This window comes from Bombina bombina, chromosome 5 (assembly GCF_027579735.1).
Source record: "Bombina bombina isolate aBomBom1 chromosome 5, aBomBom1.pri, whole genome shotgun sequence".
Lineage (NCBI taxonomy): Eukaryota > Metazoa > Chordata > Amphibia > Anura > Bombinatoridae > Bombina > Bombina bombina.
In genome coordinates this window covers 77444704-77469214 of record NC_069503.1, presented here as the reverse complement: position 1 = coordinate 77469214, position 24511 = coordinate 77444704, and the positions used below count along the sequence as shown (strand labels likewise).

At 39.3% G+C, this 24511-nt stretch overlaps 1 protein-coding gene across 1 annotated transcript in view; it reads right to left on the bottom strand.

Annotated features, from left to right (window-relative positions):
- Positions 1-369: 369 nt before the first annotated feature.
- The window catches only part of LOC128659911 (gastrula zinc finger protein XlCGF26.1-like), a 109230-nt gene continuing 85088 nt past the window's right edge, over positions 370-24511 (bottom strand). The window contains exon 2 of the mRNA XM_053713496.1: positions 370-2336. Coding sequence (XP_053569471.1) covers positions 679-2336 — 1658 coding nt within the window. The 3' untranslated portion in view covers positions 370-678. The remainder of the gene's footprint in view (positions 2337-24511) is intronic.

Genomic DNA, 24511 nt, shown 5'->3' with positions numbered 1-24511 from the left:
TACAGTGTTAACAAATTTTTGGCATAGATCCTCAGGTGATTATCTCATGATAACAGATTTCCAATATTTATTGGGTTATCCTCAGAGAGGTGTTGCCATTTAACTGTGAAAAGAAAGTTGCATGGATCCCCATTTATTACCTATGGTAGCAGATTCCTGTGGGAGTGCAGGGCTACCCTCTGGCAGGGGTGTTGCAATTTAGCGTTAAATTTGAATATTTTTTGTATCGAGTTAACCATATGTGAGCTGGCCAGCTTTTGTCTATTCACTTTACATAGTGTATGTAAGATGTATAAGATTATTTGCACATAATAAAGGATTTTGCATCTAATACGTATAAGGTTTCATTTAGGGGACCCAGCTGTTGCGTAATTTGCACCGGAGTGAAAATGACCAAAATAAGTTTTATTTTTTGATTTATCCAAATATGAGTGATTGACTAAGTTATTTCATACAAGTAACTCGAGTGCTGAAATCCCTGGCTTTTGTGGGGTCACGATAGTGTCCCCCAGTGTTTCTTTCACAATATCATCCTTTTTGATGCTTCTATTTAGAGAGTTTGTCTTCTTTATGATAATTGTAAAAAGGTTTGCACACTGTGTTTATAAAGTTTATTTGTGTGTAAATATTTGGTGTTTTGTGATACCCGATTTCAATAATAAACCTTTTTTCCACTTTCTAAACATGTGAAAGGTTTCTTCCCTTGTGAATCCTTTCGTGAGTTTTCAGATTACCCATTCGTGTAAAACTTTTCCCACACTCTGTACATGTGAAAGGCTTTTCTCCTGTGTGAATCCTTTCATGCTTTTTCAAGTCACTCTTTTGTGTAAAACTTTTTCCACACTCTGTACATGTGAAAGGCTTTTCTCCTGTGTGAATCCTTTCATGATTTTTCAGACTACTTATTTGTGTAAAACTTTTTCCACACTCTGTACATGTGAAAGGCTTTTCTCCTGTGTGAATCCTTTCATGCTTTTTCAGATCACTCTTTTTTGTAAAACTTTTTCCACACTCTGTACATGTGCATGACTTTTCTCCTGTGTGAATCATTTTATGATATTTCAGATGACTCATGTGCATAAAACTTTTTCCACACTCTGTACATGTGAGAGTCTTTTCTCCTGTGTGAATCCTTTCATGCTTTTTCAGATCACTCTTTTGTATAAAACTTAGTCCACACTCTGTACATGTGAAAGGCTTTTCTCCTGTGTGAATCCTTTCATGAGATTTCAGATCACTCATGTGCATAAAACATTTTCCACACTCTGTACATTTGAAAAGCTTTACTCCTGTGTGAATCCTTTCATGAGTTTTCAGATGACTCTTTTGTGTAAAACTTTTTCCACACTCTGTACATCTGAAAGGCTTTTCTCCTGTGTGAATCCTTTCATGAGATTTCAGAGCACTCATGTGCATAAAACATTTTCCACACTCTGTACATTTGAAAGGCTTTTCTCCTGTGTGAATCATTTCATGAGATTTCAGATCACTCATGTGCATAAAACATTTTCCACACTCTGTACATTTGAAAGGCTTTTCTCCTGTGTGAATCCTTTCATGCTTTTTCAGATCACTCTTTTGTGTAAAACTTTTCCCACACTCTGTACATGTGAATGACTTTTCTCCAGTGTGAATCATTTTATGATATTTCAGATGACTCATGTGCATAAAACGTTTTCCACATTCTGTACATGTGAAAGGCTTTTCTCCTGTGTGAATCCTTTCATGCTTTTTCAGATCACTCTTTTGTGTAAAACTTTTCCCACACTCTGTACATGTGAAAGGCTTTTCTCCTGTGTGACTCCTTTCATGCTTTTTCAGATCACTCTTTTGTGTAAAACTTTTTCCACACTCTGTACATGTGAAAGGCTTTTCTCCTGTGTGAATCTTTTTATGAGTTTTCAGATAATTCATTTGTGTAAAACATTTGCAGCACTCAGAACATGTGTATGGTTTCTCACCGGTGTGAATTTTGTAGTGTTCTAGTAGAGGAGACTTCCATTTAAAGCTTTTCTCACATTCTGTACATTGAAAATGTTTCTCCTTTGTATGAATCATTTGGCTAGACTGTAGACTTTTCCCTTCTTTAATATGTTTTGAAAACTCAGTAAATGTGTGTGGTTTATCCTCAGGGATAATAATTTCACTAGATAAGGCATCAATGTTGTCCTCTTGTTTGATGACTAAATTACTCTCCGTACATAGTGATTGCTGCCCAGTTCCTGATAATTCACCATCTTCTTTAAATATCTGCTGTGATATCCCCAATGTTTGTGAATAGTCATTGGTGTCTAAGACTGTAGTGAAGGATAGATATGAACTATTGACGTGTTTGTCTACATGAAAAGAAATGGAATAAAAAAATAAGAATGTTTATTCATTTATAATATAATACATCTAAATAAAAAAAAGATTGTTTTATACTCAAAATTGTCTTCAGTTTTCTATTTTTAAAGTTATTTACCTGTAAATCACAAATTAAAAAAGCATGACATAGAAAGTAAACATTACTACATCATAGTAAACTAAATTACTGATGAAAACAAGTTATAGGGATCCATTAAACAAGGTGCGTGTGGATAATGTTCTCTAAAATGTTAATTTAAATTGCTTTCAATTGTTTTCTTGGATAGAATTAAGAAAATAAAGATTTTTTGGTTTACATAGAAAGATAATATAAAGAGATGTTCTTTTGGCAAATTCAGTCCATTTAACCCCTTAATAACCGGACCATTTTTCAATTTTCTTACCCTTAATGACAATGGCTATTTTTACATTTCTGCAGTGTTTGTGTTTAGCTGTAATTTTCCTCTTACTCATTTACTGTACCCAAACATATTATATACCGTTTTTCTCGCCATTAAATGGACTTTCTAAAGATACCATTATTTTCATCATGTCTTATAATTTACTAAAAAAAAAAAAAAAAAAAAATATGAGGAAAAAATGGAAAAACACACACTTTTTCTAACTTTGACCCCCAAAATATGTTACACATCTACAATCACCAAAAAACACCCATGCTAAATAGTTTCTAAATTTTGTCCTGAGTTTAGAAATACCCAATGTTTACACGTTCTTTGCTTTTTTTGCAATTAATGGGGCAATAAATACAAGTAGCGCTATTTCCAAACCACTTTTTTTCAAAATTAGCGCTAGTTACATTGGAACACTGATATCTGTCAGGAATACCTGAATATCCCTTGACATGTATATATTTTTTTTTAGAAGACAACCCAAAGTATTGATCTAGGACCATTTTGGTATCTTTCATGCCACCATTTCACCGCCAAATACGATCAAAAAAAAAAAAAGTTCACTTTTTCACAAAATTTGTCACAAACTTTAGGTTTCCCACTGAAATTATTTACAAACAGCTTCTGCAATTATGGCACAAACGGTTGCTTCTCTGGGATTCTCTGGGATCCCCTTTTTTCAGAAATAGCAGACTTATATGGCTTTGAGGTTGCTTTTTGGTAATTAGAAGGCCGCTAAATGCCGCTTCGCACCACACGTGTTTTATGCCCAGGAGTGAAGGGGTTAATTAGGGAGCTTGTAGGGTTAATTTTAGCTTTAGTGTAGTGTAGTACACAACCCCAAGTATTGATCTAGGCCCATTTTGGTATATTTTATGCCACCATTTCACCGCCAAATGCGAGCAAATAAAAAAAAAAACTTTACATTTTCACAATTTTAGGTTTCTCACTGAAATTATTTACAAACAGCTTGTGCTATTATGGCAGAAATTGTTGTAAAAGCTTCTCTGGGATCCCCTTTGTTCAGAAATAGCAGACTTATATGGCTTTGGCGTTGCTTTTTGGTAATTAGAAGGCCGCTAAATGCTGCTTCGCACCACACGTTAATTATGCCCAGCAGTGAAGGGGTTAAATTAGGTAGCTTGTAGGGAGCTTGCAGGGTTAATTTTAGAGATCAGACTCCCACCTGACACATCCCACCCCCTGATCCCTCCCAAACAGCTCTCTTCCCTCCCCCACCCCACAATTGTTCCCGCCATCTTAAGTACTGGCAGAAAGTCTGCCAGTACTAAAGAGTTTTTTGGGTTTTTTTAAATAAAAATAATAAAATATTTTAGCTGTGATGGACCCCTGCCTTAGCCCCAACCTCCCTGATCCCCCCTCCAGCTCTCTAACCCTCTCCCCTACCTAATTACCGCCATCTTGGGTACTGGCAGCTGTCTGCCAGTACCCATTTTTGCCCCAAAAATCCCCCAAAAAGTATTTTTATTTTATTTTTAACTTAAAAACTATTTCTGTAGTGTAGCAGCCCCCCCACAATACCCCCCACCCCCTCCCCCTCCCAGATCCTTTTATATTAAAAAAAATTTTTTTACCTTTTAATCCCTTTCTGCCCTCATTCATTGGTGTCAGTGTGGCTAATGTGCGCACGTGCACGCGCCCATGCACGTTCACGTGCACACTCACCCCTCATGCACGCGCATGCGCATGCGCACGCACCCTCACACCCGGACACTGGCACCATCGCTACCGGTGCAGAGAGGGCCACAGAGTGGCTCTCTCTGCATCTGAGGCTTGTAAAGTGGTATTGCAGGATGCCTCCATATCGAGGCATCACTGCAATACCCTCAGAGCTGCTGGAAGCATTTGTGATCGCTTCCAGCACTCTGTTAGACAACTGACATACCAGGTACGTCCATTGTCATTAACTGTTAGTTTTTGCATGACGTACCTGGTACGTCAGTTGTCATTAAGGGGTTAATAGGATCAAAAAATAAAGAATTACAAAAACACAGATGCATAATACAAATACAATGCAATAAAACTTACTATGAAATTTAAAAGAGAAGTAGATTGTTTTCTGATAAATGTTCTGCACCTGTACCATGTGATAGCTATCAGCCAATAACACTCATATGTTTATATAATGTGAACTCCTGCATATGCTAAGTAGGAGTCGGAGCCTCAAGTCATTTAACCCCTTAATGACCAAGGACGAACGCCACACGTCCTCAAAAAAAAATACAGTTAATGACCGAGGACGTGTGGCGTACGTCCTTGGTCTGGAAAGCAGCTGGAAGCGATCCTGCTCGCTTCCAGCTGCTTTCTGGTTATTGCAGTGATGCCTCGATATGGAGGCATCCTGCAATAACCCCCCTTGGCCATCCGATGCAGAGAGAGCCACTCTGTGGCCCTCTCTGCACCGGACATCGGTGGCCGGTATCGTTGGTGGGTGGGAGCAAGTCTGGGAGGCGGGTGGGCGGCCATCGATGCGCCGATTGGAGTGGAGAGGGGCGGGATCGGGGGCGGGACAGGTGGGAGCGCGCATGGGAGCGCGCGTGTGCACGGGGGGGGCGGCGGGCGGGCGCGTCCACGGGGCGGGAGCGGGAGGGAACCGCTACACTACAGAAAAATAACTGTAAAAAAGTGAAAAAATAAAAAGTTTTAAAAGCTGTAAATAAACAGCTAAGGGATCTGGAAGGGGTGGGGGGTTGATCTTGGGGGGGGGGGGGAAGCTACACTACAGAAAAGGGCATTTTTTTTTAAAAAAAAAGGCACATTTTTTTACTAAACTGGGTACTGGCAGACAGCTGCCAGTACCCAAGATGGCGCCCATTAAGGCAGAGGGGGAGGGTTAGAGAGCTGTTTGGTGGGGGATCAGTGAGGCTGGGAGCTAAGGGGGGATCCTACACAGCAGCATATGTAAATATGCTAAAAAAAAAACACACACAAAAAGCCCAAATATAGCTTTTATTTTAGTACTGGCAGAGTTTCTGCCAGTACTTAAGATGGCGGGGACAGTTGTGGGGTGGGGGAGGGAAGAGAGCTGTTTGGGAGGGATCAGGGGGTCTCATGTTTCAGGTGGGAGGCTGAGCTCTACACTAAAGCTAAAATTAACCCTGCAAGCTCCCTACAAGCTACATAATTAACCCCTTCACTGCTAGCCATAATACACGTGTGAAATGCAGCGGCATTTGGCGGCCTTCTAATTACCAAAAAGCAACGCCAAAGCCATATATGTCTGCTATTTCTGAACAAAGGGGATCCCAGAGAAGCATTTACAACCATTTGTGCCATAATTGCACAAGCTGTTTGTAAATGATTTCAGTGAGAAACCTAAAATTGTGAAAAATTTAACGTTTTTTTTAATTTGATCGCATTTGGCGGTGAAATGGTGGTATGAAATATACCAAAATTGGCCTAGATCAATACTTGGGGTTGTCTACTACACTACACTAAAGCTAAAATTATCCCTAAAAGCTCCCTACATGCTCCATAATTAACCCCTTCACTGCTGGGCATAATACACGTGTAGTGCGCAGTGGCATTTAGCAGCCACTAAAAAGCAACGCCAAAGCCATATATGTCTGCTATTTCTGAACAAAGGGGATCCCAGAGAAGAATTTACAACCATTTAAGCCATAATTGCACAAGCTGTTTGTAAATAATTTCAGTGAGAAACCAAAAGTTTGTGAAAAAATTATTAAAAAAGTGAACGATTTTTTGTATTTAATCGCATTTGGCGGTGAAATGGTGGCATGAAATATACCAAAATGGGCCTAGATGAATACTTTGGGATGTCTACTAAAAAAAAATATATACATGTCAATGGATATTCAGAGATTCCTGAAAGATATCAGTGTTCTAATGTAATTAGCGCTAATTTTGAAAAATAATGGTTTGGAAATAGCAAAGTGCTACTTGTATTTATGGCCCTATAACTTACAAAAAAAGCAAAGAACATGTAAACATTGGGTATTTCTAAACTGAGGACAAAATTTAGAAACTATTTAGCATGGGTGTTTTTTTGTGGTTGTAGATGTGTAACAGATTTTGGTGGTCATAGTTAGAAAAAGTGTGTTTTTTTTCCATTTTTTCCTCATATTTTATATTTTTTTTATAGTACATTATAAGATATGATGAAAATAATGGTATCTTTAGAAAGTCCATTTAATGGCGAGAAAAACGGTATATAATTTGTGTGGGTACAGTAAATGAGTAAGAGGAAAATTACAGCTAAACACAAACACCGCAGAAATGTAAAAATAGCCTTGGTCCCAAACGGACAGAAAATGGAAAAGTGCTGTGGTCATTAAGGGGTTAAAGGCTGTGTACAATTTAATAATGAAAATAAATTACAAACAGCAAACAGTTATTTTACATAAAAATAAAGCTAAAGGTGAAATTTCCCATACACTTTATACTATTTTATACACCGGTAAAACAAGTCATTAGAAACACATTAAAGGGACAGCAAAGTCAAAATTAACCTTTTATGAATCAAATTTAAACAACTTTCCAATTTCCTTCTATTATCAAATCTGCTTTATTCTGTTGGGAACCTTTGTTACAAAGCATATAATGCACTATGGTGCGCTAGCTGCTGATTAGTGGCACATACAAGCCTCTTGTCATTGGCTCACCTTATGTGCTCAGCTAGCTCCCAGTAGTGCATTGCTGCTGCTTCAGTAAAGGATATCTAGAGAATGAAGCAAGTATCATAATAGAAGTCAGTTGGAAAGTTGTTTACAATTATATGTTCTAGGTCTCAATTCCCCAACTAAAAGGAGTTTGTTACTCAAATTCCATCAGTCTCTGTGACTTGGCAGGTTGTTACGTGATTTGTGTGTGTCGCTTAAACTGTGTCCTCTATACACTGGTTGCCACATACCTACCTAACACTAACCAAGCTAGTTTCCTTAGGAAACTGCTCTTACAAGTCGACAAAGTGAAACAAGGCCACATCCTCCTAGCAGGCGATTTTAATATGATCTGGGACCCTAAGAGAGATATAAGGGGAAATCCAAAACTGATAGGAGATAGAAACAGGGACTTTATTTCCCAAAAATGTAGGGAACTGACAGCTCAATATGACCTACATGATATTTGGAGGGCTCTGCATCCAGATGCCTGTGATCATACATTCTATTCAGCCCCGCACTCTTCCTTTTCCAGGCTGGACTATGTCTTCTGCAATCCCTGGGCAATGCAGAGGGTACAAGGTTCTACCATAATGCCTTGCACATGGTACGACCACAATGTGGTGATGGTCAAATTAGATGTAATGGGTGCCCAAGAGGGACCCAGGAGATGGCGTATGCCTGAACATTTATTTCAAGATATTTTTATGCCTGAATGGTCTAAGGAGACCCTTGAATTCCTAAGGAATAATGTTAATGGGGAAACTTCGATGTCCATGGTTTGGTTAGCCTTGAAAGCCTATATGAGGGGGATTCTCATAAAAACTGAATCTCAATGTAAAAATAAAAAAAAGAGACATTGGCACAGCTGTATAGTAGGCTGGTCCGGGTTAGGGGGAAGGCCGGGAGTAGTGCCTCTCCCTCGGATATCAAGGAATGGCAGTCTATAAAGGCCCAAATTCATGACTTGGAAATGGAACAAACTCAGAGATACCTTAAATATTTGAAAATTAGATTTTACCACAGTGGCAATAAGGCTGATCGCCTTTTAGCCAACAGGCTATGCCAGAATAGAATACCCTATATCCAAAAAGGAGAGGGCAGATGCTACTCGCCTAAGGACATTGGAGAAGCTTTTGTGGAGTATTACAGTAAACTTTACCAAATTGCTTCGTCAGAGAAAAGACAAAATCTTCCCAGGGAGGATATAGTGAGGTTTTTACAAGACTTTAAATTACCCAGGGTTCCTACAGAAGCTGAAGAACTATTATCAGCCCCAATTGCTATTGTTGAAGTCACTCAGGCGATTAAGGAGCTGAAGTTACATAAAGCCCCGGGACCAGATGGCTTTTCTTCTGTTTTTTACAAGAGACTATCAGCTGAAGTTGGTCCCATTTTGGTCTCTGTTTTTAATTCGGCCTTCCAGACCGGATATTTCCCCAAAGAATACTTGGAGGCAGAGATAGTGACCATACCCAAACCGGGCAAAAATACGAGTCGATGCGAGAGCTATAGGCCTATATCTTAGATAAATGTGGACGTAAAAATATATTCAAAGATTTTGGCCAATAGGCTAAGTAGGGTACTACCATCCTTGGTCCATTTAGACCAGGTGGGCTTTGTACGAGGCTGGCAGGGCTCAGACAAAATGCGCCGCCTTCTAGGTATTCTCACTGAATCTAAATCTCTGGGGCTCCCACTAGTTGCCCTGTCCTTAGAGGCAGAAAAAGCATTTGACAGGGTACGGTGGGAGTATATGGAAGAGGTTCCAAGAGCTTTTGGGTTCTCAGCCCACCTAATTAGAGCCATCATGGCTCTATATTCTAATCCTTCAGCCAGGATTAGAGGGAAGTGGTTTTGTTCCAAACCTTTTGATATCAGGAATGGGACCAGGCAGGGGTGTCCGCTATCCCCCCTCCTCTTTGTGCCTGCCATTGAGCCCCTGGTAGCCATGATCAGGCAAACAAAAGTAATTCAGGGATTACTGGTTCATGACACTTTGCAGAAGCTTGCATTATTCGCAGATGATCTCACTCTGTTTGCCACAGAACTCTATGCCGGTGGTATTCAAAAGGCTACAATGGTTTGGCAAAATGTCCTATTATAAGCTTAACGATGCAAAGACGGAGGCTTTGGCCTTAAAGCTTTCTTTGACTCAATTATCTCAACTTAAAGAGACTTACCCATTTAAGTGGTCTACAAGCCAACTAAAACATCTGGGGGTCACTCTCTCACCTGATCCGAAAATGGTTATTCATACTAACTATGATCCACTCTTAAGAGAATTTTAAAATCTCACTACAAGGTGGGCCAGATATGAGATCTCATGGATTGGGAGAATCCAGTCGGTCAAAATGACATTACTACCTAAGGTTACATACCTTTTTCGGTGTATCCCTCTAATACTTCCAATTTATATCCTAAATTGCTTTCAAGCATTGATAAACAGATTTATATGGCCTGGCAGGCTGAATGTGGGCCTGGCAGGCCCCAACATTTGTAAATATTACAAAGCTGCTTTGCTCTCCCATGTGACAGCATGGGGGGCTCCATCGGATGATACCAGATGGGGGCAACTTGAACAGGCTGTGCTCCCCTCGGGACTATCCCTTGGGGACCTCATATGGGTTCCTCAACATATGGATGTGCTTGTGGGAGTAGATAACCCTATTATCCGAGCTTGCATAAAAACATGGAGGGAACTCCGTAATCTGCCACAAGTTGCACTTCATCCATCACCTGCACACTCAATAGGAGCCCTGTTGCTATGCTTGCCGGAAATGCACCCACAGATGTGGGCTGACTGGAACATAAAGTACACTTGAGATCACCACAGGGTCTGATAGTAAAGGCTTCAGATTTATCAAATGTAGATATCCCCAAGAAATACCACTATGAATATCTCAGATTCACCTCTATGATGTTAGCCTGGAAGTTTAAAAAAAATAGCCCTAGGGAATTGACCCAATGGGAAAGAAGATGGCTTATGGGAAAACCACTCCGGAAAGCCATGACAATCCACTACCAACTTCTGTTGGACTCAGATGGATTTGTGAAGAAGTTCCGTGTTCTGGAGTGGGAAAGAGAAATGAAGTGGGAGCATACAGAATTGGAATGGCAAAAAGCCATACAACATACAAGAGCGGCAATACATTGTGTTACATTATACAAACTATTCATAAAATTAGTGCTGCGCTGGCATAGAGTCCCGGATCAGCAGCATAAAATGTTTTCCCATAAATCAGATAGATGCTGGAGGGGATGTGGCCAGAAGGGATCTCACCTTCATATTTGGTGGAGCTGTAGTAAAATACAGGAGGTGTGGAAGCAAGTGGCGACAATACTTGACCAACTAGGTTTACTTTATAAGTTGACACCGGATACTGCCCTCTTCCATTTAGAACTGGGGAAATTGACCAACCCGGAGAGAATACTATGTATTGTCATACTCCTAGCTACTAAACTAGCAATAGCAAGGTGTTGGCTGGGAACTTCACAAATTTCACTTAATATGGTCAAATATATCATTGAATATATTCATTCAATGGAGGAGTTCTCTTTACATTGCAGGGGTAAACTGGGTTTACATGAACAGGTTTGGGTAGCTTGGGAATATTGGGAAAGAGAAAATAAATAAATGAGGCATACTGACAATCGTAGGAAGGCACTGACAGCCCAAATATGAAAAAGTCCTTTTGCCCCTACTGAACAAGGCCTATGACCTCCAATACACCCCCCTTTTTTTTCTCCCTTCTTCTCTGCCTTCCTGGGCCATGTCGCCTCGGGACCTATAATAGGTCTTAACAACCAAATACATTGTCTATCCACCTGGACAATACTGATATATTTAGGTAATGCCACCCCCCAGGCTTATTAAAGCTTGAGGAGGGAGGTACCACAATCTGGGGGATGACTGATATGTTTAAATATTTTCCTGTGTTATATTGTTTGGATAGATATTCAGTTGTATATACTATGGACAAGTGTAGGCCTAACTATTCCTACTTAAAATTTTTTACTGCAACTAGGCCTAATAATTCTCACATGTTATGTGGTATGCCTAATGTCCTTCTGAAAATACATGTATGTAAAAAGAGGTACTATCCATGGCTAGATATATTTCCCTATGGTTTTAGTTCTAATGCTATTTACGGTCTCTAAGACATGCTTCTCATATTAAATGCATAAATACTAATGTATGTCAAATAGGAATGTTGCCATGATGTTTACAAGAATTTGTCTTTGTATGTTTTATTACCTCAATAAAAAAATATTTAGAATTTTTTTTTTAAAAAATTATATGTTCTATTTAAATGATGAAAAACATTTGGGGTTTCTTGTTATTTTAAAGGGAAACCCAAATTTACAGGACACTGTCCCTTTAAGTCTGTGATCATGTGACAAACAGCAGCAGCTGATGGTGCAGAATACACTTACTAAGGTCTTTACTAACAACAAGAATCAGTCACAGATCAGTGGGATAAACGTTCTGATGATAAACAGGTGCAGCTAATAGAAATAACAAACCTCATTAGAAATAAAATAATATGCAGATCACAAGATATTTATGATTAGATCAGTATATGTGATGAGACTGATACAACAGGGCCATAAGCTGAGTGATATTTATTACTGGAGCAAATAGCAGCTTTAGACTAATATTAAATGAAAATGGTTTATCTGAGCTCTACAGTTAGTTATAAACCTATAGGGAAATACAGGATTCTGGTTGGCTGATACTTAAGAATCTGTTGTTCATTGGATAACAGGAACAGCCCCCACAAATGTACTATTGGACAGACCTCCTCAAGCTTCAAAATATGGTTTGATTCTGCTATAAACTGCTGTAAATCATTATGTATTCAATTGGGCTTTTTAAATGAAAGAATTTAACAATAAGTTAATTAACACAGCATGAAAAATATAGAAAACAAATTAAATAAGTACAGTTGGGGTTCTTTTTATATAAACTCAGTTTCTTATATGAAGTGAAATATTTTATCTTTATAACAAAAAACATAATTTATGTAAGAACTTGCCTGATAAATTCATTTCTTTCATATTAGCAAGAGTCCATGAGCTAGTGACGTATGGGATATACATTCCTACCAGCAGGGGCAAAGTTTCCCAAACCTCAAATGCCTATAAATACACCCCTCACCACACCCACAAATCAGTTTAACGAATAGCCAAGAAGTGGGGTGATAAGAAAAAAGTGCGAAAGCATAAAAAATAAGGAATTGGAATAATTGTGCTTTATACAAAAAAATCATAACCACCAAAAAAGGGTGGGCCTCATGGACTCTTGCTAATATGAAAGAAATGAATTTATCAGGTAAGTTCTTACATAAATTATGTTTTCTTTCATGTAATTAGCAAGAGTCCATGAGCTAGTGACGTATGGGATAATGACTACCCAAGATGTGGATCTTCCACGCAAGAGTCACTAGAGAGGGAGGGATAAAATAAAGACAGCCAATTCCGCTGAAAATAATCCACACCCAAAACAAAGTTTAAATCTTATAATGAAAAAAACTGAAATTATAAGCAGAAGAATCAAACTGAAACAGCTGCCTGAAGTATTTTTCTACCAAAAACTGCTTCAGAAGAAGAAAACACATCAAAATGGTAGAATTTAGTAAAAATATGCAAAGAAGATCAAGTTGCTGCTTTGCAAATCTGATCAACCGAAGCTTCATTCCTAAACGCCCAGGAAGTAGAAACTGACCTAGTAGAATGAGCTGTAATCCTTTGAGGCAGAGTTTACCCGACTCGACATAAGCATGATGAATTAAAGATTTCAACCAAGATGCCAAAGAAATGGCAGAGGCCTTCTGACCTTTCCTAGAACTGGAAAAGATAACAAAAAGACTAGAAGTCTTTCGGAAAATCTTAGTAGCTTCAACATAATATTTCAAAGCTCTAACTACATCCAAAGAATGCAGTGATCTCTCCTTAGAATTCTTAGGATTAGGACAAAATGAAGGAACTACAATTTCTCTACTAATGTTGTTAGAATTCACAACCTTAGGTAAAAATTTAAAAGAAGTTCGCAACACCGCCTTATCCTGATGAAAAATCAGAAAAGGAGACTCACAAGAAAGAGCAGATAATTCAGAAACTCTTCTAGCAGAAGAGATGGCCAAAAGAACAAAACTTTCCAAGAAAGTAATTAATGTCCAGAGAATGCATAGGTTCAAACGGAGGAGCTTGAAGAGCCCCCAGAACCAAATTCAAACTCCAAGGAGGAGAAATTGACTTAATAACAAGTTTTATACGAACCAAAGCTTGTACAAAACAATAAAAATCAGGAAAACTAGCAATCTTTCTGTGAAAAAGAACAGAAAGAGCAAAGATTTGTCCTTTTAAGGAACTTGCAGACAAAACTTATCCAAACCATCCTGAAGAAACTGTAAAATTCTAGGAATTCTAAAAGAATGCCAAGAAAAATGATGAGAAAAACACCAAAAAATGCAAGTCTTCCAGACTCGATAATATATCATCCTAGATACAGATTTACGAGCCTGCAACATAGTATTAATTACGGAGTCAGAGAAAACCTCTATGACTAAGAATCAAGCGTTCAATCTCCATACTTTCAATTTAAGGATTTGAGATCCTGATGGAAAAAAAGGACCTTGTGATAGAAGGTCTGGTCTTAACGGAAGAGTCCACGGATGACAAGGAGCCATCCGGACAAAATCCGCATACCAAAACCTGTGAGGCCATGCTGGAACCACCAGCAGAATAAACAAACGCTCCTTTAGAATTTTGGAAATCACTCTTGAAAGAAGAACTAGAGGCGGAAAGATATAGCAGGATATTTCCAAGGAAGTGACAATGCATCCACTGCTTCCGCCTGAGGATCCCTGGATCTGGATAGATACCTGGGAAGCTTCTTGTTTAGATGAGAAGCCATCAGATCTATTTCTGGAAGTCCCCATATTTGAACAATCTGAAGAAATACCTCTGGGTGAAGAGACCATTCGCCCGGATGTAGCATTTGGCGACTGAGATAATCCGCTTCCCAATTGTCTATACCTGGGATATGAACCGCAGAAATTAGACAGGGGCTGGATTTCGCCCATACAAGTATTCGAGATACTTCCTTTATAGCCAGAGGACTGTGAGTCCCTCTTGATGATTGACATATGCCACATTTGTGACATTGTCCGTCTGTAAACAAATGAATGACTCTCTCTTTAGAAGAGGCCATGACTGAAGAGCTCTGAAAATTGCACGGAGTTCCAAAATGTTGATTGGAAATCTCACCTCCTGAGATTCCCAAACCCCTTGTGCTGTCAGAAACCCCCATACAGCTCCCCAACCTGTCAGACTTGCATCTGTTGAGATCACAGTCCAGGTTGGAAGAACAAAAGAAGCCCCCTGAACTAAATGATGGTGGTCTGTACCACGTCAGAGGGTGTCGAACAATCGGTTTTAAAGATATTAAATGAGATATCTTTGTATAATCCTTGAACCACTGGTTCAGCATACAGGAAACCTAAAAAAAGGTTACTCTTGTCTGAGGAATCAACATTGGTTAATTGATCCTCCAACCATGTTCTTGAAGAAACAACACTCATAAAAAGCTGGAAAGGATCTTTCCATTGAAAATGAGCAAAGGGAATTGAATCCAATGCTGTTAAAACTTCTATGCATATAAAGCAACTGAAGGAAAAAATAGAGACTAAAGGTACCGACAGACGGAACCCAATACAAATTGTCCCTTGTCCGATAGAGACAAAGACAGTGACATAAACCATCTGGAAACCTAAAAAAGGTGACCCTTACGTGAGGAATCAAGAACTTTTGAAAAAAAAAAAGATCCTCTAACTATGTCCCGAAGAGCAAGTGAATCATATGAGATTCCGCATCCTCAGGAAATAATCTGAATGAAAACAGAAAAATGAAAAATATGCATTTATTGTATCTAATGAAAACAAATAATGCTATCAGTGACCATAAAAAGGCAGAATAGTTTGAATAAAACTCCAAAACCCAGTTCCTAGAAAAAGGAACTGGAAGAAATACCCCAGAAGACTCCAGGTCTGAGCAGCGCTTGAACCCCATGGGTACCCAGCCATGCTACAACAGTATCCAAAATATATAGGACAGAAACACACTTAAAGAAAGTGTTAGCCTTACTGGAATAAAATCAAAGAAATTTGGACAAAATAGAACCAAATAAATTTCAAAGAAGTCTTAACCTGCCCCTTACCAGCCAAGCTGGAATACGGCACGTACATCGCAATATTAGGGAGCTGATTTCGAACCCCAATTATAAACATGTTACTTGGGAAAGAACTCAGGAATTCGTTCCTTAATAAGAACAACCAAACTAGTATAAGCTTAAAGTTTTAGTCTTAGAACTCAATCTTGAAGCCCATAGTAACAGTTAAGAATTGAATCCAATTATAAAACAAATAATTGATTTATCTTAGAACAAAAGAAATATGTATTTTTTTTTTTTTATTTTTTTTTAAAAACACAAAATTCTTCTAGCTAAAATAGCTAAAGACATAGATTAACCCTCATTTGCGAATATATTCAATAAAATGAAGACACAAATGAAATCATTAGCATGATAGTCCAGTTTAAAGGACCAGTCAAAACAGAGGACTTGCAAAATGCAAAACAACAAGACAAAATGCAACAGCACCTAGTCTAGTAAATGTTGTCCCTTTAACAATGCTAAAATAAATCATAATCTGATACTTGATCTTAAAGTAAACAGAAAAATGAAGCAATTGCAATATCACAGGACCAAGAAAAGTACCTGAAACTAAATAATTTTCCATAAATAAGATACAACTATATAAAGGAAAATAAATATTATTTTGCTATAGAAACAATAGCATAATTAGTAGGAGTAGAGATAGCCCCAATAAATTGGAGAACCCTCCAAATTGAATTTAACTGCTGGCAAAGAATATAGTTTAAAACCTTGAAGAAGGAATAAAAAAGAATTCTCAGCCTATTCCATTCCCTAGTATGGGGAATTGGAAAGAAAACCTCTGAAATCACAGAAGAAAAAAAGGCAGAAATAGTGTCAGCTAGTCTTAAAGAACTAGTTACCTTAATATCCAAAATAATCAACACCTCTTCAACAAAGAACAAATGTACTTTAATAAAAAAAATTATAAAAAAGTAGATTTGTTAGTGTCAATATCTGATGAAGAGAATTTCTGAAAGAGAAAAAAACATCATCAGAGAAGGATAAATCAGTATGTTGTTGGTCATTTGAAACTTCAATAATTAAAAAAGAAGTGAAAAAAGACCTAAAAATTGTATTAGAAGGCACGAAGTCAGACAAAGCCTTAATCAGAAAAAATATTTCTTATAAATCTTCTAAACATTTCTTGTACTTAAGAATGGAAATGTATAAAGCATAAATACTAATGGAATCTGCATGTAAAAGTATATCATAATAACTTATTACAAACCATAGCTAAAGATAAACATTTATAACATTTAAAATAAATGAACTTAGCTTTGGTAGAACTGAAACTCAGTTAAGCATTTTTCCAGAAGTGGCTTCTGACTCAGGGTTACTCGCAGACATCTTGCAATATGTAATAGAAAAAACAACATATAAAGCAAAATTTATCAAATTCCTTAAATGACAGTTTCAGGAATGGGAAAAAATGCCAATGAACAAGCTTCTAGCAACCAGAAGCAATAATTAATGAGACTTAAATAATGTGGAGACAATAGTGACGCCCATATTTTTTAGTGCCAAAAAAGACACCCACATTATTTGGCGCCTAAATGCTTTTGGCGCCAAAAATGACGCCACATCCGGAACGCCGACACTTTTGGCGCAAAAAAACGTCAAAAAAATGACGCAACTTCCGGCGACACGTATGACGCCGGAAACAGAAAAAAAAAATTGCGCCAAAAAAGTCCGCGCCAAGAATGACGCAATAAAATGAAGCATTTTCAGCCCCCGCGAGCCTAATAGCCCACAGGGAAAAAGTCAAATTTTAAGGTAAGAAAAAAATGATTAATTCATATGCATTATCCCAAATATGAAACTGACTGTCTGAAATAAGGAACGTTGAACATCCTGAGTCAAGGCAAATAAATGTTTGAACACATATATTTAGAACTTTATATAAAAGTGCCCAACCATAGCTTAGAGTGTCACAGAAAATAAGACTTACTTACCCCAGGACACTCATCTACAAGTAGTAGAAAGCCAAACCAGTACTGAAACGAGAATCAGTAGAGGTAATGGTATATATAAGAGTATATCGTCGATCTGAAAAGGGAGGTAAGAGATGAATCTCTACGACCGATAACAGAGAACCTATGAAATAGACCCCGTAGAAGGAGATCACTGCATTCAAACAGGCAATACTCTCCTCACATCCCTCTGACATTCACTGCATGCTGAGAGGAAAACCGGGCTCCAACCTGCTGCGGAGCGCATATCAATGTAGAATCTAGCACAAACTTACTTCACCACCTCCATAGGAGGCAAAGTTTGTAAAACTGATTTGTGGGTGTGGTGAGGGGTGTATTTATAGGCATTTGAGGTTTGGGAAACTTTGCCCTTCCTGGTAGGAATGTATATCCCATACGTCACTAGCTCATGGACTCTTGCTAATTACATGAAAGAAAGTAAATTTATGCTTACCTGATAAATTAATTTCTTCTACGATATGACAAGTCCACGGATTTCATCCTTACTTGTGGGATTTATCCTCCTGCTAACAGGAAGTGGCAAAGAGCACCACAGCAGAGCTGTATATATAGCTCCTCCCTTCCCTCCACCTCCAGTCATTCGACCGAAGTTAGGAAGAGAAAGGAAAAGCCAAAGGTGCAGAGGTGACTGAAGTTTATAAAAAAATATAATATAATCGAAATCTGTCTGAAAAATGACAGGGTGGGCCGTGGACTCGTCATATCGTAGAATAAATTAATTTCTCAGGTAAGCATAAATTTACTTTTCTTCTACAAGATATGATGAGTCCACGGATTTCATCCTTACTTGTGGGATACAATACCAAAGCTACAGGACACGGATGAAAGGGAGGGACAAGACAGGAACCTAAATGGAAGGCACCACTGCTTGAAGAACCTTTCTCCCAAAACCAGCCTCAGAAGAAGCAAAAGTATCACATTTGGAAAATTTGGAAAAAGTGTGAAGAGACGACCAAGTCGCAGCCTTGCAAATCTGTTCAACAGAAGCATCGTTTTTAAATGCCCATGAGGAAGCCACAGCCCTAGTAGAATGAGCCACAATTCTTTCAGGAGGCTGCTGTCCAGCAGTCTCATATGCCAGACGGATGATACTCTTCAGCCAAAAAGAAAGGGAGGTAGCCATAGCTTTCTGACCCCTACGCTTTCCAGAAAAAACAATGAATAATGAAAATGATTGACAGGAAATCCTTAGTCGCCTGCAAGTAAAACTTCAGGGCACGAACCAAGTCCAGGTTATGCAACATACGCTCCTTCTTAGAAGAAGGGTTAGGACATAATGAAGGAACAACGATTTCCTGATTAATATTCTTATTTGAAACAACAATAGGAAAGAAACCAGGTTTGGTACGTAAAACCACCTTATCAGAATGGAAGATAAGATAAGGCAAATCACATTGTAATGCTGAAAGCTCAGAAACTCTACGAGCAGAAGAAATAGCAACCAAAAACAAAACTTTCCAAGATAACAACTTAATATCTATGGAATGCATGGGTTCAAACGAAACCCCTTGAAGAACATTAAGAACTAAATTCAAGGACTTCCGGGAGGCGGAGCTACCGAGCGGCAGCAGAGACTGAGAGCTCCGGTAAACAAGCAGCCAAAGTAAGACCTAAAGCTGTTTATATTGCTCCCACGCATCTGCCTTACACAACTGCAAGGTCCCTAACACCTGGGGATCGGTTGGTGTTGGCCACAATAGCGTGTGGGGATTCCACCCGCACCCCAGCACCCGGAGAGAATTCGAGCAGAAAGCGCAAAAGCACTACCGCCATCTTGCCTCAGGGGGATAAGGTGATAACACGGCGACTTACCTCTCCTAACTGGTGTGAACACACAGGCACCGCATATATATCGGAAAGTCATACAAGAAGCCCCAGGAGGAAAATTACAGGCTGTGACGCAGTGTCGGGAGTACTGGCATATTGATCACAATATAGCACCTATACTACGTGTCAAACTAAATTCAGGGTACACACAGGGCCAGATAGAAAAAGTGGCTGAAATTACCTAAGGGCGTTATCACACATAACCCCCCATACAATGAGATACCAACTGCAAGTTAACTACAAAAATATTTCTAAGGGGCAAAAGCGAGAGTGACCATATTAAAACTGCGCACATACCCAGGAAACCCATAGGCCCAGCTAGCACACAGTATTGAAGCCATGCATATAACCATTCAGACATCTATATTGCCATAGAGTGGTGGAAAAGTCTGCAGTGATATATTACACCCAAATGTGCAATGCTTTAACCTGCATTACCCCTCAACTATATCACACCCAGAAAGAGTAACTACGACGGAAATACCAACTGCAAATTAACCACAAAAATATTTCTAAGGGGCTGAGCAGGAGTGGCCATATTAGAACTGCGCACATATCCAGGAAATCCATAGGCCCAGCTTGCACACAGTATTGAAGCCATGCATATAGCTATCTAGATATCTTAATTGACATAGAGTGGTGGAAAAGTCTGCAGTGATATATTACACCCAAACGTGCAACGCTCTAACCTGCATTAACCCTCTCAACTATATCACTCTCAGGAAGAGTATCTACGAAGTTGTAAGGTGCATCAAGGTTGTTGAAAAACTGAGCGCTAGTTATCAATCCCCCCACCCACATCTTTCTCATGAATGTATTTCCCAAAGATTCCATCTGGCTTTGCTGAAGAGATGAGCGGCAGATCAAAAGCAGCTGCGAAGAAAAATCGCCATGTGGCAGAGATACATGCGAATAGCTCTCCTGTGGCTGATCAATCACAACCAATGCCCCACTCTGAGGATCACCTTGCCCTGATGCAGGACTTTAAATCTTTTTTTTGCCAAAAATTGACTCACTTCAAGCAGGAATGGACAATCTAACAAGTGAAGTGCGGCAATTTTCCACACGCCTAACGGCTGCAGAAACACGCATCTCTGATACTGAGGACAGGCAATCTAGTATGGATATCTCACTTAAAAAAATACTAAAACAAACCCAATATCTCCTGGATAGGGTAGAAGACCTTGAAAACAGGAGCCGCCGCAACAAACTTCACATTGTGGAGGTACCTGAGTCAATTAAAGGTAAATTATTGATGGAATTTGTCACTTCTACCTTCCCTAAGCTGTTGGGCTTGCAGGCTGATCAGCTTCCGATTGACATAGAAAGAGCCCACAGAGTGGGTCCGGCTGGCCCCCCTGTACAACGCAACAGACCATAGCAAGTGATCTTTAAATGTCTCCATTTTCCTCCTTAGGGCATACAGATCGCAGAAAGAGATCCTTTTTGAAGACCATCGACTTCTACTGTTCCAGGACTACTCCGCTGAAGTCACCAAACAGAGAAAGGACTTTGCTCCATACTGCTCTAAACTTCATGATCAGGGTAGACAGGTGGCTCTATTATACCCTGCAAAACTGTGGCTAATGACCCCTTCTGGCCCTAAGATCTTCCATTCCCCTCAGGCCTTGGATTCATACTTGGCTACAGAAAAATGCATTGACGCTCCCTGAGGGACTAAGTTTGCAGCTTTAGTTGATAATATTCTGGCACGCCAGTCGTGTCCCACCCCAGATGAAGATATGTAATGTATACGCGTCATATATGTTTATTTTTATTGTATTTTTAATGCTTAATCTTATTGTTTTCTTTGTGTTTGATACATTATTTACTGCTTGGAACTTCTCATTCACCTGACCACCTGGTGCGAAAAACACATAGTCTACTACCACTAGCTCTCACTCCCCCACTTGTTATAGTTGGTGGTTGCTTACTTACTTTAAATACGTCCACTAAGTCTCACAACTATACAGGGTTGGAGACTGACCACCATATTAAGTTTCATTATGTAATATGACGGGTCCATTTCCACATAGCTATTAATCACACTGTTGTTACATCAGTTCTAACTGTTTTGAGATTTTGTTTTAAAATGTTATTGCTATTTTTGTTAATTGAACATCTCTTGTTAGCTACTACACTGACATACTACCAGGTGCCTCTGAGGGCTGTTCACTGGGTGGCAGAGGCGGGCTCTGATGGGCCTCGTTCTCTTAGGCCAAGCCTAGTGATCGCCTACACATCATTGGGATGTTCGTATATGCTCACATTGTATGATTATGAACCACTGTATGCATGGGAAGATTTGATGTCGTTATCCCAACAGATGTTCTTATTGTCGATGAGTTTTAGGTTATATGAATCTTACTTGCTACGCACGTATGTCAATTTAATACCAGTGTTAAAATGCTGTTGTTACTATCCATGTATTTTGAGTGTCTTGTATCCGGCTATACTACAAGTCCATATGGCATAACCTTTGACTGGCATCCTTCTCCACCAGGCTTTGCCCCAGAGGCAGAACTTTTCTTCACTTTCTGCTATGAGATTTTTTTCTGTGAAATTTTTTCTGCAGGTCATTTTTAAATAAAATTCCGTTTTTAAATTAGATAGTTACACTAAGACACCAGTTCAATTGCAATGTGTTGGTTAACAGAAAAATAAAGCAATTTTTAATGTTTTATAATATAATTGCATTGCAAATTATCTGCATACAAAAAAAGAAAGTTAAAAATGTCTCTTGAATAAATCTGTTTCCTTTTCTCTTAGTCTAACAGAAATGTAGTAATAAAAAAGATGCAATGCTCATACTAACGTCTTACATTCAGAATAAACAGCTTTGCAGACTGGGAAAGGCTAGGGGGCGGGTTTGAAAAAATCTCTGAGAAAAAGTCAACAAGCAATGTGGTGCTACTTTGCAGCGCTACTGCATATTTGACTGCTCACTTCAAACAGCACTTTGCTCTGGATGCACTTGGTTAAGAAAAACTTACACAGTGTAGCCAGAGCACAGCTCTGTTTGAAGAGAACTGTCTTATGTGGAGCAGCACTACAAAGTTCAAGTGCTAACAGTTCCTGCATGTGTTCTGCTCTTTCTGCAGACATGCTGCATTTTCTGTGATGACATCTCAGATCACTGTATGTTCTGCCTTGTGGGGCTTTGCACCTCCACCCTCCCGGACTATCCCCCATCCAATAGATGACTGGACTTTAGGCCTTGCACACATACTCTACCTCACATGTACAAGGGAAAGAGACAGATCTTCCACTTTCTGTTCTCCCACTCCTAGAAGGCTTACACGGTCACTGACGTGCCTAAACCTATATACTGCCACGTTATGGCCCTTAGGTTAATCTCATGGAATGTAGGGGGTATTAATTCCCTGGTTAAAAGGAAATCTATTCTAACGCACCTCCACAGACTTAATTCGGATATCGCATTTCTACAAGAGACCCATCTTACTGATGGGGAACATGAGAAACTACGTAGTGACTGGGTAGGTAGCATAGCTTATTTGTCATTTCAAAGTAGCAGTAGGGGAATAGCTATTTTATTTGGCCGAAGACAGCAGGTAGAAATACTAAATACAATATCAGACCCTGATGGTAGGTTTCTTATCTTACAAGCATCGGTAGATAAAGTCCACTACACCTTCTGCAACATTTATGCCCCTAACAATAACTCCCTGTTCTTCTGGAAAACATTGGTTCAGGCCTTGTCTCCCTTTATAGGCACTAAATTTCTCCTGGGGGGGAGATTTTAATCTAACCCCACACCCCACCTTGGACAGAACATGGCCTACTGAGGATCTGATTAACAAACGCATCCTCCGTTATAAAGGAAAATTTGAACTTAAGGTATTTAATTTGCTCTCTGACAGTCTGGCTGTGTGTGATATCTGGCGCAAAAGGCACCCGGATGATAGGGATTTTACATGTCTTTCCAAGTCTAATTCATCCCTTTCTAGGTTAGACCTTTTCCTTATTTCAGACTCCCTAGTTTCCCAGGTTAAATCCGACAAAATTCACAACATTATAATATCCGATCATGCACCCGTGGAACTCACAATAGGGATTTTCTCTAACAAACCTAATAGGAACACACTTAATTTTCCCTCTTATCTTCTTACCTCTGAACCCTTCCAAAAATACTTGACTCATGCTTGGAATGATTTTTATACTGATAACTTCATACACTCCTCTGACCCACAGTTGCTCTGGGAAACCGCTAAAACGGTCCTCACATGACATATTTCCTACATGGCTAATTTGAAACGCAGAATCCAACACAGACATGACTCCCTACAAACTAGCTTAGGACAGACATACATGAATTACTGTACTCTAAAATCCCGTCCAGCGTATGAAAGCTATATAGCCGCTAAAGCAGAAATGGACACATTTATTCAACAGCAGGCCGCTACTGGCCTTCTCAAATCAACAGGCCGATTTTACCGCTTTGGCGGAAAGTCTGGGCGACTTTTAGCAACACTTGTGAAAGCAAAATCAGTCAAGACAGACATTGCTGCCTTGAAATATGAGGGTAAGGTTTTTAGGACCCCTTTAGAGATAGCCGGCTGTCTGGCAGATTATTTCTCTAATCTTTATAAAAATCAACAACCAAACTCCCCAAGTTCCTTCCATGCTTTCTGGCAATCACTTACACTCCCACACCTCACTCAGGATCAGATAAATACTCTAAACACCCCAATAGCACTAGACGAAATCCAACATACCATTAAATCTCTATCACTGGGAAAGGTGGCAGGCCCAGATGGACTCCCTACTGAGTTCTATCATTTGCTGTTGCCCCAGGTCTCACCAATCCTACACTAACTATTTAATGACATGTTTACTCGAAAGGGACAACCATCTAGATCTTTCACAATGGCCCACATTACTCTGATCCCCAAACAAGGGAAGGATCACACACTCCCTGAGACATACCGCCCCATATATTTATTAAACACAGACTATAAAATGTTAATGAAGATCTTGGCCAATCGGTTAAAGGGGATTCTCCCCTCCCTGATTCACTGTCCAAGGCAGATCTTCTGTAGTCAATCTGAGAAGAGTACT